General features: G+C 43.7%; 3 protein-coding genes across 7 annotated transcripts; 2 read left to right on the top strand and 1 right to left on the bottom strand.

The window, feature by feature from the left end:
- The first annotated feature begins 2,205 nt into the window (after nt 1-2,205).
- On the top strand, nt 2,206-7,092 carry LOC103992789 (uncharacterized). Of its 4 annotated transcripts, none has more exons than XM_009412688.3 (7): nt 2,206-2,390; nt 3,393-3,453; nt 3,548-3,694; nt 3,955-4,043; nt 4,127-5,944; nt 6,147-6,270; nt 6,352-7,092. In XM_009412688.3, exons 3-7 carry the CDS (start codon nt 3,583-3,585, stop codon nt 7,005-7,007), a joined length of 2,799 nt encoding a protein of 932 aa, XP_009410963.2. In that variant the 5' UTR covers nt 2,206-2,390; nt 3,393-3,453; nt 3,548-3,582; the 3' UTR covers nt 7,008-7,092. The 4 variants fall into 4 exon arrangements, with proteins under 4 accessions (XP_009410963.2, XP_009410914.2, XP_009410945.2 ...); XM_009412639.3 differs by having other exon boundaries at nt 6,129-6,270; XM_009412646.3 differs by lacking the exon at nt 2,206-2,390 and adding an exon at nt 2,415-2,952 and having other exon boundaries at nt 6,129-6,270.
- Nucleotides 7,093-8,121: 1,029 nt separating this feature from the next.
- On the top strand, nt 8,122-12,635 carry LOC103992827 (vesicle-associated protein 1-1). 2 transcript variants are annotated; one of them, XM_009412701.3, is made up of 8 exons: nt 8,122-8,298; nt 8,445-8,515; nt 8,625-8,706; nt 8,816-8,931; nt 9,040-9,177; nt 9,319-9,354; nt 11,619-11,696; nt 12,310-12,635. In XM_009412701.3, the coding sequence occupies exons 1-8, from the start codon at nt 8,247-8,249 to the stop codon at nt 12,415-12,417; spliced, it is 681 nt and encodes a 226-aa protein (XP_009410976.2). In that variant the 5' UTR covers nt 8,122-8,246; the 3' UTR covers nt 12,418-12,635. The 2 variants fall into 2 exon arrangements, with proteins under 2 accessions (XP_009410976.2, XP_009410983.2); XM_009412708.3 differs by lacking the exon at nt 9,319-9,354 and having other exon boundaries at nt 8,124-8,298.
- Nucleotides 12,636-12,716: 81 nt separating this feature from the next.
- LOC103992844 (L-lactate dehydrogenase A) lies at nt 12,717-14,427 on the bottom strand. The gene is made up of 2 exons (XM_009412720.3): nt 13,431-14,427; nt 12,717-13,313 (listed from the first exon to the last, which is right to left on the bottom strand). The coding sequence occupies exons 1-2, from the start codon at nt 14,034-14,036 to the stop codon at nt 12,867-12,869; spliced, it is 1,053 nt and encodes a 350-aa protein (XP_009410995.1). The 5' UTR covers nt 14,037-14,427; the 3' UTR covers nt 12,717-12,866.
- Between the last annotated feature and the right edge of the window lie 969 nt (nt 14,428-15,396).

Genomic DNA, 15,396 nt, shown 5'->3' with positions numbered 1-15,396 from the left:
CATAAGTTTTTCTTATCTGCAATCGATCGACCCATAGGGAGAGAGAGAGAGGTTGGCCAATCATTAAAGCTGTCTTATTAGTGAAATGAATTCACGGTGGAGTATAATGCAGCTATAAGTACGGCTGTACACCTTCAGCTCTACATTAATTAGTACAATATCTGGCGGCTGGTAAGGCTGCTACAGCAATCATTCTCTCATCAACAGCTAATCAAGTGGACCGGAATCAAGATTCCGTCGTCGTCGTCGTCAACCTCGCTCCTCGCTCCAACAGCTACTCCTGCTTTAGAAGGCCCCGACTCTCATCATGGAGATTGAAGCAGGACAACAGATAGTTAATTACTTGAATCTTTCGCGTGTGATGAATCAGTGCTCCGTGCAGCTTCAAGAACTCTTCACGTGTTACTGTCCCTACCCAAAAAAAAAATACTTGAGACCCAACACTTGCTTTCCTCGTGATTACGCCCTGTGTTTCCCATGCTGACTGCCTTCACCGTGTGTGATCTCAGAGTTAGACCGAGAAGCAAGTACAGATGAAAGCCTTTCGATTCCTCTCTTCGTTGGATTTACCTAATGTTGGTGATGAAATCTCACTCACCTCGTCTGCTTATAATCACAATTTCAATGTACGATTCGATCACAAACACAGTGGTTAAAGTTGTATAAATGATCCAATCAAATCTACTCCATCGCTATCATATATATATATATATATATATATATATATATATATATATATATATATATATTTCCCTTCGATAGGATAATATTTGTATCGAGAATTTTACGATATATTATTAAAATTTTATCCACTAAATTAATTGATATCTCTAAAATTTTATTGGATAAGATTTCGAATCCATCACTATAAGACCAAAATATATCAAACGAGGTTTCATAAATAGATCTACTATATTATCATCAAATCAATATTTAAGGTGTAAGAAATATTAGTTGATGTTTTCAATGTTCAATGTTTCGTAGTTCAGTTGGGTATATCACCGGTTTAAGATGTTTTAAATCCTTAACTTTTGATAAATAGGTCTGATAAATCCTCAATTTTTAATAAATATTTTTTAGAATTATTAAAATATATAATAAAAATTAAAAAAGAATCTAACAATATATAATATATTTGATACATAACCTAATGAATATGAATTTTTGAATTGAGTTAGTATCAAATATGATGCAGATTAATCGTATAACATTAGTAACATAGATTGATGGGTATACAGTGTTTTTATTTTTGTGTGTGCATATAGTATATGAGGAAGTGGTTATGCGTGAATTTTATCAAGTTTCCCAATACCTTCTCATCATCTTTACCAACCAAGCAAAGCAAGTAGATTCCATATCTTCATAACAAGTAATTAAATTTATTGAGAAAAATTCTTTATTCTGTTAAGGAAAATTCTCTCTTCTAATCTGTATAAATAGAAGAGAGACATGTTAATGTATTCAAGCTAAAGCTTCTTCAATAATTCTTCTTATCTTCTATTCTTCTATTCTCTTCAACAATTATAGTACATTTGGTATAAATCATATCAAAAAAAGAAAAAAAAAAGACTAATTGCATATGATATTTTATTATTTTCCAAAAAAAGATTTCTGGAAGGAGCCCCATTTGCTATTTTCAGCTTTAATTAAAATGTGCATTAAACCATTTAGAACAGACACTTACTAGGGAAAAAAACCAACGAATACATCAAACCTCAGATCGAGAATTCAAACCCCCTCTCCCATACATGCCATTGTTGTTCATTCAACGTAATGTTTTCCGCACACACATATAAATGCATGCAATTACACTTCCGTTCAAATCACTAATCCTTTATTCTGCAAATACATCGCTCTCTGGAGCTTTTAACCCCAATTATCATAAAGACTTGCATTGATGTGTATACCACCATTTAATATACATGTATATTGCCAAATATATACCAATCATACATGCATGGAGTTAATTTAGGTAAATAACCAGATCTCATATCATTACGTGTGATGGAAAAGAACAAAAGTATATATATATATATATATATATATATATATATATATATATATATATATCCTTATGTTACTGAATAATTACATATATTATATATATGTATATTATTAGTTTACTGTGCACCGGTCTCAATCGAGACCAGAGTATAAATCCAAAAGTAATAATTAATTTGCCCTCGCATCGGTATTCCTCGCAGCCTCTCTCACACAGACACGTCTTTCTCTGTCTACACCGCGGTTGAGAGTGGTACTGGGAACCGTGTACAAGCGAAGTCGTGCGAGCACAGCGAGGCGGTGGGAAGGAGGCGCAAACGTCGGGGTCGGGCGTCCGGCGGGACAGAGCAAGGCCGGAGCTTACGACGAAGGAGGAGGACGGTAGTGTGGTTAGTCGTGGGCCTCTGAGATCAGCTCACTTAACCTTTTCCCCATCTTTATTCTCCCTTTTCTCGGGTTGGATTCCTCTGATGTACTCCGTACTCGCTTTTTCGCACTCTTCCATCCCTTTCGGACCCCGATCTCGATCCTTGGAGCTCGGTTGATCGCGGTCCGTGGTGGAGTGCAGCTCTCCGAGGTGGATTTTGGCGTTGGATTTTGTTTCCTCAGCTCAATGTTGGAGTTTTTTTTTGTGAATCTCCTCGTGTCCTTTGCGTCGCCACTGTTCCGTAATAGTTTGGTTGATTGATTGATGTGCCTTGTGGAACGAATTGGATTTCTGATGATTCTTTTTTGCTTTGATTTCCACCTAATACGCCTGCCATGGTTTGGTTTCGTCTAAAGATCGGAGCCTTTTTTTAGCGCTCAACCCAATCTGGGGTCAGCTTCTTCTGTTCTCCACTGGAAATTCTCCTGCAATTAAGGTTCCATCCACAATGACTTTGCTGAAGTGACTTCTTCCCCCTTTTTCTTTCTCAGGAAATGCGACCTTTTACTGTGAAGATCCAACATGTGTAGTGTTCTTTCCTCCCTCTTCTTGATGTGTTCTTTTTGTTTTTGTTTCCTTCCACCTTGTGCTGTTCTCTTTGCTTCACGTCTACTTTTTTTTCGCATTTACCGCTCGACTTTATGTTTGCTTCCTTTTCTTTCGATTTTTGGTTCCATAGATCGAACATGGCATCTATTGCTAGTCTGCTCCCACCTTCTGCTTTTTCTTGAACTCTGTATCCGGAGACAGCTTTTAAGGGAATCTGCTTGCAAAGTTGTGGTGCTCATTTTTCGAGTTAAAATTCGAGGGTTTTTTTTCCTTTATGGTGTTGTACTCGCGATTCAATGATGGAATCTTCGGTCATAAATGCAAAATCTTTGCTGTATAATGCTGCATTGGCGTTGAATGCCTGCTGCCATCTCTACCCCTTCCATTTATGCTGATTCTTGCTTCCTTCTCATAGTCCGGAGAGGAGTCTTTCTCACGCCTGTGATATGATGTTGTTCTCTGTGGCCTCGGCCTTGGTGGGTGATCTTTAGTTCTTGGATTTTTGGATTTTAGCTCTATGATGAGGATAGTTTGAAGACCGTAATTATGTCATCCCTGTTTCCTTCTCAGGCTACTCGTTGAATGATTTCCGGAGCAGGAAAGAGATGGATCTGCCGGATTCTCTTCCAGGTTGTATGGGTAGGATGATTGGCTTATTTGACTTGAGTGCCGGCATGACCAAAACCAAACTACTCACCGAGAAACCACACATGGATGGTAATTTTTCTTGCTTCTTCATCCTAAACAATAATTTCTTTTCTAGCTTGTTCGGTTGTTCTTGGTCATCCCATCAACATATCCAAACAACCATCGGTGCGCTCGATTCTTTCAGGTGTTGGTGCCATCATATCATGTTTCTTTGCTCTTTTGTTGCAGATTTTGTTCCTTTCCTTTATGATTGCTTACGAATCGAGCTCATCAAATATTTGATTTGTTCTTTGATGATGCTGATCTAGTATACCTATTCCATATTCCAGCTGCTCTTGGATCTGCAGTTGGTAGGAATTGTTCTGATGCGGTAAAGAAGCCAATATATCCTGCTGTAGCCGAGACGCAGGACAAACAAGTAAGCATTCTCGGGAAATCTCTTCAGACGAATTCAAGAAATATTCTTTTTTGTGATTCTTCAGTCTGATTTGTGTTTCGCAGCTGATAGTAAATGAACAAAGGAGCGGTTCCTCGAACAAGAACTCAGGCCGAACCCCGATTAAGATGCTATTATCCCAGGAGATGCAGGGCGATGCAGAGCCGAGACAGAAGCCACCGAGTGTTGTTGCAAGATTAATGGGGCTTGAATCCTTCCCGGTGCAGCGATCAGTCGCAACCAGTAGAAAAATCAGAAGCAAGGGCGGTTTGCGTGATAGTTCAACGGGAGAACTTCGACACCTGAAAGATGACTTTGTTGACCATTCCATGGCGTATGAGAGTCGATCTTTCGCTCATGAAAAGAAGGATTACAGAGATGTTTATGAGATAAAGCAACAACCATCAAAGAATGTTTGGGTCAAAGATCAATCTCCGGTGAAGGCGAGGCATGATGAGAATTCGTATCAGAAGAGGATGGATCTTGTTCGGCAGAAGTTCACCGAAGCAAAACGCTTGGCCACTGACGAAAAGCTTCTTGATTCGAAGGAGTTCCAAGATGCAGTTGAGGTTCTGAATTCAAATAGAGATCTATTTCTTCAATTTCTGGATGAGCCAAACTCGCTGTTCACGAAACAACGTCTCTTTGATCTCCAGAGCATCTCTCTTCCTTCTCCTCAGAGAACACGTATAACTGTGCTGAAACCTTCGACTGCCATGGAGGAAAGAAGTGACAGAAGCATGGGGCGAGAGTTGCTTGCAGATTCTGGTGAAAGTGTAGGAAGAGCTAATAAGCACCATTGGAGCCCTGGTTTCTCCGAGCCAAACGTTCATAAACCTCAACCAACGAGGATAGTCGTCTTAAAGCCTAGCCCTGGAAAGTTTGACGACACAAACACCAGATTCACGGATGGGGGAGTTTCTAGCGGAGCTCTGGTGACCGATGAATTGGTAGGCTCTAGAGAAGTAGCCAAGGAGATCACTCGTCAGATGCGGGAAAGTCTGAGTAGCAACAGGGACGAAGCCTTGTTGTCATCGGTACTGTCAAATGGATATATCGGGGACGAGAGCTCATCCCATAGGTCGGCAAGTGAGTTCATGGAAGATGAGGTTGGCTGTCTAAGCGGCTCTGAGATTGCAACCCCGGCGACGGACTATTCTTGGGATTGCACCAATAAGATTGGTAGTCCTTTCTCAGCCTCATCTCTTACTCGAGCATCTCATTCTCCTGAATCATCAGTTATTACAGAAGCTAAGAAACGGATGTCGGAGAGGTGGGCTTCTGTCGCATCGAATGAAAATAGTCAAGATCGATTCCAATTACAGAGGACCTTAAGCACCTTAGGAGAGATGCTTTCCATTCCCGAGTTAAAGAAGGAAGGAAGCAAAGAGGAGATTTCGCTTCTTGATAGCAAGTTATTTACCGGAGAAGATGATCCGAAAGTGCCCTCTGCATTCGAGTGTACATCTGGAACAACAAAGGATGAACATCCTGCGGAGAGTTCCTGCAGGAACTTATCGAGATCAAAGTCTGCCCCAAATTCTTCTTCAGCTTGTGAATTTGATGAGTCGAATACGGAGATCACAAGTTCCTCGTTCGGCAAACCCATTGATCAGACGGAGGTTCCCAAGTCACGTGGGAGGTCATCTTTCAGGGATAAGGTCTCTGGTTTTTTCTTCTCCAGAAGCAAGAAACCATGCGGAGAGAAGCCTGCCCGATCTCCCCCAGTGTCTGATGATAGACTACGATCCATCAGTTCCGATCTAGGTGGTAAAACAAATGATGATTTGTCACGGTCCGTCGATGATGATCTCTCGCAGCCCAAGCTAGGTAGCCCTGATAAAATGCCTCAAGGATCTACAAAGGTGACACCATCTCTCGAGGTAACAACACATTTGCCTCTTCCTTACTTCGTAGTTCTACACTGCTGTATTGCTTACAATGTGGGAATTAGTAGCCACGAATTGATCATCTCTTCTCATTCTATTTAAACAGCTTAAGCTTGAAGATTAGATAAGATTAATCCTTTCCTTTCACTCGTGGAATTGGTTTGTACATAATCTGCAGGCTGCTCATTCTCTCCAGAAACCTGCGATACATGGAACCCTCACTCAGAATCAAGATCGGTGCAGCCAAATTCCAGTCTTGGAAGCACCAGTAGCAGATGGTTTGTCTCAGTCACCCGGAAACAACATGGCTGAACGTCCACGTAAGTGTCATATACCTTCTCCTACCCGTACATTGACAGGTTCTCTCGAGTAACCACTTTGTCCTTCACCTATCTCTTCAGAGGCGCTCTCTCGATCTCCACCCATCGAGTCGGTCGTTCGTTCCTTGTCACGGAGCACCTCCTGCTCGGATGCAGCATCGGCAAAGCACTTCAACTCCCGCATGATGTTCTCCGAGGCGGAGAGAGAACATGAGCAACTTGTCTTTGTCCACGAGCTGATGGCATCTGCTGGAATGGACAGCAGGGAGAGCGTGATGTTCGGCGGATGGCATTCGATCGACAGCCCTTTGAATCCGTTGTTACTGTACGAGTATCTGCACGTGGACGAGGAGGAAGGGAAGTGCAGGGAGAGGCGATCAGGCCGCAGGCTCCTCTTCGACGCCGTGAACGCAGCACTGCTCGATCTCAGCCAAGCCGCTCTACGCGCTGCGTATCCGTGGAACGGACCGCGCCATGATGCTCGGAAGAATGACAAAGTGGGGGGTTCCGCGGCCGACCAAGTGTGGGCATTGGTGAGGAATGGGTTGTCGAGTGAGAAGCGTGTACCAACGGAATCCGCCAGCGCAGCGGTGGAGAGGTTGGTGAGGAAGGAGGTGGCGGGCAGGCAATGGGCCGAATCGAGCTGGTTGGAGGTGTGCGAATTCAGCAATGAAATTGGTGGGAAGCTGTTGGAGGAGTTGGTGGAAGAGACACTCTCAGAATTATCTCGCCACTGATCGAGCTAAGATTTATCCCATTGCTCACAACATTAAGTTCTAATGTGCGTCGATTGTTTAATATCAGTAGACATTCTTCTATTCACTTCACAGACTTCACCCGTTCAAAGCAAAAACACCTTTTTGACTGTCTTATTGTACGATCTGATTGGCGATCAGTTCCGAGAAACAAAGTTCATCTGAATCCGAGTCTGCGGCTGTCGACGGACTTCAATGCAAGACAGCAGCCGTCTCGTTTGCTGCGACGAAAACAACAATTGCAGCGAGCGAGGTCGATCTGACAAAAGTGGGAGTCCTGGGAGAAGAAGGACAAGCCACTGCGGTGGGTTTGCGTCCCATTTACGATCTATCACTTCATGGCAAGTAAAATAGCATTATCATCTTGGGGATTCGATCCGGAGGTTAAAAGGAACAAAAGCTGGGATTCCCGGAACCCCACCGTACCACAGTCACTGATGGCTCATTATTTATGATGCGTGGGGGCATGCGAAGCAGGAGAGAGAGCATCTCGGCGTCATGGAAGAAGCGTTCAAAAGGACCTCTGTTGATGCTGGCCAAGTTGGCCTTGTTATTGCAGTGTGACCCCACGATGCAGCAGCAAAAAGCTGGCACCATCTGGCTTTCTGCCGAGCTTCCCGCTTTCGATTCGTTGTGTTGCTGTGGCTGCACAGGGCATGGCAGTTCTAACATCGCTCATCATCTCTCGGTGGAACAGGAAATTGTCATTGCTATGGCCCAGGCGAATACAGGCCCCATCCGGCCCATCTCTAAATTGGGCCGGGAATCGATTGGCCTCCCCACCACCTCACCGACGGTATGTGCAAACCGTTCTCGTTCCCGATTCTCTCGCACAAATCCGAGAACTCTTTATGCTTCACAGTGATCAGATCAAACGAAACAAAAGAGTGCCCCTTCAGTTATGGAAGTTCGAATAATACCCAACTGTAGTACTAATGATATATAATAAATCAAATATTAACATAAAAAATATTATAAGGGTTTTCTATTCTTTCTGTCGTTTGTGCATTGACATTTTCCGGTGGGAATTTTCTGGATGCGTTTCCCCGTTTCCCTCCCGTCAACCCAACATCCGTATAAAATTGGACTTACGAATGCAATTCCCTCCTTCCGTCCCGAGTAAGGGATTTGGCGATTCTTCTGTGTGTCTGTGTGTGTCTCTCTCTCTCTCTACCTGCGGGCGACGAAGCCAAGGGCGTCGATCGATCCATCGATCCCGTGATGGGTTCCGGCGATCTCCTGGACGTCGAGCCCCTCGAGCTCAAATTCCCTTGTAAGTTTCCCCTTTTCCTCCCCTCCGTTCGTTTCGATTGCTTCTTCCCCACGCCTATTTTGATATCTGCCGCCCGAGGGTTTCCGTTTGATGATGAAATTGTGATGTTTTATTCGTTTTCCGGGCGGTTTCTGCGATTCGGGAAGTCGAATTGAATAAGCAGATCTCCTGCTCGCTGCAGCTATCGAACAAGACGGAGGACATTCTCGCTTTCAAGGTGTTGACCGTGTGAATTTCGTGTTTCTCTTGAAGTTTTGATTGGATCCGGCAGGAATTGAGGAAAGAGCTCATATTTAGTAGATGTTTTATTTCTCTTCTTGGTTTAGGTCAAGACGACGAATCCGAGGAAGTACTGTGTTCGGCCCAATGTTGGGATCATTTTGCCTCGATCCACATGCGATGTCGTTGGTACTTTGTTCTCGTCCAGTTTTGCTAAATCTCTCCTTTCTTTCTCGGGAAGAAAATTTCCATTTTTCCTATCTGTTAGGTGGTGATTCGATTTCTGATTTTGCTTCAGTTACGATGCAAGCGCAGCGGGAGGCTCCTTCAGATATGCAGTGCAAGGACAAATTTCTGCTTCAGAGTATTGCCACGAGCTCCACCACTACTTTGAACGACATAACCCAAGAGATGGTGCCGCCTCTTAATCTTTCTCGTATTGGTTCCATACAAACGACGAATTGTGGTCTTCTGTGCTCGATGTAGATGCTAACTATCTACCTTTTTTGCTATATTTTTCAGTTCTCAAAGGAGCCAGGCAAAACAGTGGATGAGGTCAAGATACAAGTTGCGTATGTTTCGTCACCTCAGCCACCTTCTAATGTTTATGAGCAATCTGAGGACGGAGGCACTTCACCTGACCCCTTCAGTTCGGACAAGGTTAGCATGATTTTAAGACAATATGCTACAGTGAGTTTTTTTTTGGGGGGGGTGGGGGTGGGGGTGGGGGTGGGGGTGGGGAGGGGGGTCCCTGGAAGGGATCGAAGGGGTTTATTAACTTGATTACTCGCATCTGAGTAGGCATCAGGGCAACAACAAAAAGAGCCCGAAGAAAAGGTTAGTGTCGAGGATTTAATGCTTTAATTGATCACAATTTATCTGAAAATTCCCATCAGCTGTTGAATCCTCTAGAACTAGGAAATCATAAATGCTGACAAACTTCAGCGTAACTTGCAGCCTGCAAAATTTCCCTCTTTTTCTTTCTGTTTGAAAATGAGTAGCTCGTTTTTCTTTAGTTTCTAGTATTTGTATCTCCTTCCCGTTTTGTTCATCTTCTGTCATTCCATGGAAGCTTAAATACATGTGGCATTTCCTTTCTGCAAGCCACATGCATATAAACTTGCTATATTGGGAATTGCTCCTTTTAGCATGTGGACTTAGTTTAACTAAAAACCATTGATGATATTATCAGGATATATATATATATATATATATATATATATATATATATATATATATATATATATACACACACACACACACACACAAACATAGTATATATGTATGTATATATATGTATTTTATATGTATATACATATATGTGTATGTGTGTGTGTGTGCATGCTCACATGCACGTGTGTTTCTACGAGTTCTCTGAAATCTCCAACTCTGAGACAGCCTTCCATTCATAGAATGTTGTCACATTCAACTATTTTCTGCATTGATCAGAATATTGGAAGTTTTTCTTTGGTTGGATGTGTTTAAATTGCTACCAGAAGGTATACTTTTCACACACCATCTAGACTTCCAATCTTCATGGCTTCTACTCTTAATTAGTTTGCATTGTTTAGGGATTTTGTGGCACTTCAGAGGTTGAACATACATTTAACAATTGATCAGAAAATTGTCAGATTTTCATGGGTGTGTTATTAAATGAGTTAACCATAGTTGACCTCATAATGATGTTAACAGATTTGATTAGTGTGATTCGATTAAGACAACCCTATAAGTGATGATACATGAAATCAACTACTGCTGAAATAACACACATGTAGGTTAGAAGCATAAGATAGCATCAAGTGTGGGATTGACAACTGATAGACTTGGATTTTGTAGCTATCAGAACCATAAAACTGTGATGGTATGAAATTAAAGGAAGCTTCGAGCTTCGTAAGTGGTGGCTGGAAGTGGTTTTTTTTTATCTCTTGAAGACCGAAAGTGACTGTTAATAACTTTTTGAAAACAGTCCATAACACATTATAGTAGCGAGAATAAAGTTTAGAATCTATGACAATCTAGGGTGCTTAGCCAAATGGTTGGTTTTAACTATGATCCTATTTGGGACAAGGAGAACAAATTAAATATTTAAGAAAATCAATAAAGTAATGCAAATTTCAGTTCTAAAGTAATTTGGTTTTAGATTTGTCTAAAATTAGGTTCAATAATAAACTAGTCAGTGGCCTCATGGTGTTATTTCAAAAAATTTCAGGCATTTTGAAGTATGTTTGTAATCACTTATTTTTCCATCTATAGAAGGACCAAACCTTGTCTTTTTGGCATATGCAGAGTTGCTTGATTAAAAACACATTTTGATGTTTCTATGTCAATTTTTGGTGTCTTCAAGGATGTAAATCCTCCTTTAGCTGGGATTAAGGCTAGTTCATGTGTTACTGACGTTGTGTTGAACAGTGACTGTCTACAGTAAAAAATTGCATTATATATATATTTTATTTGTCACCACCCTCTTCATCATCAATTCTCTCTTTTATCTTTACCCATAGTATATCCTCATTCTCTTTTCTCTAGTTTCAGCCCCAAACCTAGGACTCTTGTTCCTTTGGTTGCTTTCTTTAGCATATACCACCTAGAGCCTGCTAAAACTCTTATCGCAGCAGGTCTTTTTGTTGTTTCTTAAATCTGGACATCAATCATATAATCAGATCTGTAATTGGTTCTAATTGTAGGTTTATTTGTGTACGTATTAAGGGGAATGTCAAATTGTCAGTTTGTACTGAAGAAAGCTTGTGTTAATCTGGCTCTTTCTAGTATGTTATTCTCCTCTGTGTACTACTTTTCTCCTCGGTTCTCTACTGCAGTTATACAACAGAATGTCATTGTAGCAACTTCTGCTGCAGTTAAACTAACTTAGGTTGGCTCTTGCTAGAGGCAACAAAATTCTGTTCACTTTTATCATCTCTTACGCCCTTAGTTTACTTCTCTCCGCAAGGTTACATCAGAAACCAGCTGAATGACCCGTAATTGTTTGATGCATTTTATTGTGTCAGTAGATGGAAGCATTCCGTCCTGTAAAGTCACTTCTTGGTTGTATAAAATTGCGAAAGCATTATCTTTTTTTTTTTTCTTTTCAATTTCAATTCCAGGCTATGGCTTTGATATCAAGGTTGACCGAGGAGAAGAATTCTGCTTTGCAACAGAACAGTAAGCTTCGCCAGGAAGTGGTAAGAATCTTGTTGTGACTTATGTCATTATTTGGACTACTTCAACTGGATTCTGCTTTCCTACCTTGGATATATTGCATCCTAACATTGGGAAACGACCAATGGACTTATCTTGTTCTCGTCATAGTGTTATACATTGGCCTTTCTTGATTTTCATTGAAGCTAATGTTCAACTACATGTTGAAAACTATTGTAGTTTTGGTTTAATCCTTTGTTGAACACTATTTTAGCTCCTCTATGCCTTTAATGCTTATCCACAAAACTGTCAGGCTGCTGATTGATCACTGAACAATCTTTGGACAATCATAGTCTTTTCATTGTTTTCTTGCTTTGGGTTCAACTTCATTTTGGCACATAAGCCACTCCGAGTGCTTCACTGAATATGCCTTACATTTGTTGTGCCACTAACTTTCTAGATGCAATATTGTAACACTTGTTATAGCAGTATACATTTGATGACATTTGTTTTATTTAGATAGATATCTGATGGCATATTTCTTGTATAACAATGTGTAAACAATTGGGTATCAGTCTGAGCTACTACACGGCATGCAACTTGATGTCTTCTTTTTCTTCCCCCGAAGTATCTAATGGTTTCATATTCATATCGCAGGAGCTTATGAGGCGAGAAATTGGCAAACGGCGAGGAGGATTCTCCTTCATGTCTCTGGTGCTAATTGCTCTTCTGGCTGTCCTCGTGGGCTATCTCGTGAAGAAATAATTTTTTCTTGGGGTCGTTGCTTCGAGCCAACTCGTAGAAGAGAGAGAGAGAGGGGGTGTGGAATCGTTTTCGAGTCGACTATTTTACCTCTTTGTAGATTTTGTAACACACTCATTAAAGGTTGATATGTTTTCTGGTTATTTTCGTGTACTCGAGTGATTTTATAGTCTCCGAGTCCGTGTTGTATTGTCGAGTGTTTATTTGAAGCCTTTGAAATATGTACTCGAGTCTGTCTATCGTCGAGTGTTTTAAGCTGAAAGTTGTGTCATTGCCACTGTGAAGAATCAAAGACAATAATCTAAACAAAATATAATGCCACTAAAGATCATAGAAAGTGGAAACATTATCGTCACATACTTGTCTCCTGTGATGCATACCTCGAAACAGACGTACAAAGATCAATGTAAACCCGGTGAAGTACCTCGGCGGCAGCGTGACCGCAACACAGATCAGAGGTCAAGCTTTTGTTGCAGGTCCCAGAGAGCCTCGGCGGATCGCTGAAGGCGGCCTGCCTCCTCGTCGGTGAGTTGGATGTTGGCTACGCTGAGAATGCCGCTGCGGCCGAGCTGCGCCGGAAGGCTAAGGAACACCTCGCGGTCGTCGGGAATGCCGTAGAATCCCTTGGCGAGCAGAGAAACCGGGTGGATTCGGTGTTGGTCGCGGAGAAGGGATCGGGCGAGGCTCGCCACCGAGTAGCCGATGGCCCAGGACGTGTAGCCTTTGAGGCGGATGACCTCGTACGCGCTGTCCACCACCGCCTTCCTGATCCGCTCCAGCACTCCTTGCTCGATTGCCGCCACATCCTTGGTGAATTGGCTCAGTATTGGCACTCCCCCCACGCTTATGCTCGACCACAGCGCCACAGAGCTGTCTCCGTGCTCCCCCACCATGTATGCCTGCCAAAACATAACAGAGATTTGAGGTACGAGCATAAGAGATCTAAGCCTTATCGGTAGATTCGGCAGCTGTTTCTTGGTTCACCGGAACAGTAGAGATGGATCCTAATCACGAACCTGGACATCTTGAGCGTTGACCTCGAGGTGGTCGGCGAGCAGGAACCTGAAGCGCGAGGAATCGAGATTGGTGCCGGATCCGATCACCCGATTGGGAGGGAAGCCGGACAGCTTCCACGCGATGTACGTCAACACGTCCACCGGATTCGACACCACCAGCAGCAGCGCCCCCGGGGAGTACCGGGCGAGCGGCGGCACGATCTCCTTGAACAGGGACAGGTTGCGCTGGAGGAGGTTGAGGCGCGTCTCCCCGGGGATCTGCCGGGCGCCCGCCGTGATGATGCAGAGGTCGGAGTCGACCGTCACCGCGTAGTCCGGCGACGCAAGGATCCGGGTGCGGGGGAGGAAGGCGGCGGCGTGCTGCAGATCCAGCATCTCCCCCCGGAGCTTGTCGGGCTTGGCGTCCACCAGCGCCAGCTCGTCCGTCAGGTCCTGCGTCAGGATCGTCTGCGCGATGGCCATGCCGACGTTCCCGGCGCCGATCACGGAGATCTTCGTGTGGCGCTTCGTCGGGGAGGGCGGTGCCGCCTGTTGGATCGGGCGGAACAGAGCCCGGTGGACATCATCAGCGAAGCCGAGCTCGGTCAGAGACGACACCTTCTTCATCTTCTCAGACTGTGAACGGATAGATCCAAGAGATCGGTGATCTGCCTTGGCTCCTGCGAAGCCCACTTTATAGGCAGAAAGGGCAAGGAAGTGATTATGGGGACGAAGCAGCCATGAGATCGAAACCGTGCCTTTCGAATAAGGGACATATCCATGAAAGTTCCCAAAAGTTTCATGCCGTTGGACTCCAATAGAGAGACCTGCCAAAGCTGAAAATAAACCAATGAGGTACTGGCAAGTCAGAGAAAGCTGTGGAAATGGCCAGACACATATCTGTGCTCTCCACGAGGTCTCGTGCCATTGGTTCTGTTTCGTGCTTCTGTGGATGCCGACGACACCCAAACTAAGCTGAGACGACGTGAGTGGGTTGAGGCAGCCAGCAGGAAGGTCAGATGGAATGGTTGACCGTCCAAGGTCCGAAATCTATTGGCGTTGCGGTCTCTGGTTTTCCCGTCGTCTTCTTCATATGGCAACCAATACACTCGTTTCTTGCGACACAAGCAGACAGAGTGCCCCCCCCCACCCCTCTCTCTCTCTCTCTCTCTCTCTCTCTCTATAAGGCCAATCGACGGCAAGTACTAAACGGCACGTGGATCAATCCAATGGAGCATTGAGCATATTTAAGGGGGGAAAACACTGCTTAGATCCACTTAATCGATCACTCGAAGGTATAGAGATTATTCATAGTTAGCACACATAAATCAATGTTAATTGAATGCATAGTATCTTTTTCTTTGGGGCTAAAGAATAAACGATTAAGATGAGAATCGAACTCAGAATCTTATACTTAATGGTTAAAATTTATATCAATTAATCTAACCAATATAGTAATAGGGAATAATTAAGGCAGATGCAGCTGTGCAGTGGACGGATTAAACAGATAGATGCGTCGAGGAACCAAAACCCCTGCCAGCCAGCCAGCTTAGTAGTTCATTCTTGAAAGCACAAAACTACAGCCAAAACAGTAACAGTGGATCGATGTCGGCAGGAGTTCACGGGTGAACTCCACACGTGCTTTCCTTTCGTTGCCCGTGTCTCCAAAACGCTGGTCTTCAGCAGTAGCCACTGCTGGTGTAAACAACTTCAAGCCGTGGTCTCGGGGTCGTCGTGACTTAGTTCGGATCCGGATAATAGGGGATCTCCTTGGGACGTCTCCCGAGACCGTCGAGGCGGCTGATTGCGTTGGCCCGATCAGGACGGGGTCACCGTTTCCACCTGGGACGTCTCCCGAGATCGTCGAGAGAATCCCCGCCTGCGCCTTTAGTGGACGACCTCCGCCTTCACACCTGCACAAAGGTCGAGTCGGGGAGCTCGACCCGACCCCTCCGATGATCAAGTTAGTGAATAGTCGTGGGGGATT

The sequence above is a fragment of the Musa acuminata genome, chromosome BXJ1-1, assembly GCF_036884655.1.
Source record: "Musa acuminata AAA Group cultivar baxijiao chromosome BXJ1-1, Cavendish_Baxijiao_AAA, whole genome shotgun sequence".
In the NCBI taxonomy this organism is placed as follows: Eukaryota; Viridiplantae; Streptophyta; class Magnoliopsida; order Zingiberales; family Musaceae; genus Musa; species Musa acuminata.
Note: the sequence above shows the minus strand (reverse complement) of the source record. Positions and strands in the feature narration are given on the sequence as shown.

Bases quoted from the DNA above. Each gene is read 5' to 3' on its own strand.
- LOC103992827 (XM_009412701.3), top strand. From the start codon at position 8,247: ATGGGTTCCGGCGATCTCCTGGACGTCGAGCCCCTCGAGCTCAAATTC. The intron at 8,932-9,039 runs GTGCCGCCTCTT...TATATTTTTCAG, and splicing joins ACGACATAACCCAAGAGATG to TTCTCAAAGGAGCCAGGCAA. The intron at 9,178-9,318 runs GTTAGCATGATT...GCATCTGAGTAG, and splicing joins ACCCCTTCAGTTCGGACAAG to GCATCAGGGCAACAACAAAA.
- LOC103992844 (XM_009412720.3), bottom strand. From the start codon at position 14,036: ATGAAGAAGGTGTCGTCTCTGACCGAGCTCGGCTTCGCTGATGATGTC. The intron at 13,314-13,430 runs GTTCGTGATTAG...ATGTTTTGGCAG, and splicing joins TCAACGCTCAAGATGTCCAG to GCATACATGGTGGGGGAGCA.
- LOC103992789 (XM_009412639.3), top strand. From the start codon at position 3,583: ATGGATCTGCCGGATTCTCTTCCAGGTTGTATGGGTAGGATGATTGGC. The intron at 5,945-6,128 runs GTAACAACACAT...CATAATCTGCAG, and splicing joins AGGTGACACCATCTCTCGAG to GCTGCTCATTCTCTCCAGAA. The intron at 6,271-6,351 runs GTAAGTGTCATA...CTATCTCTTCAG, and splicing joins CAACATGGCTGAACGTCCAC to AGGCGCTCTCTCGATCTCCA.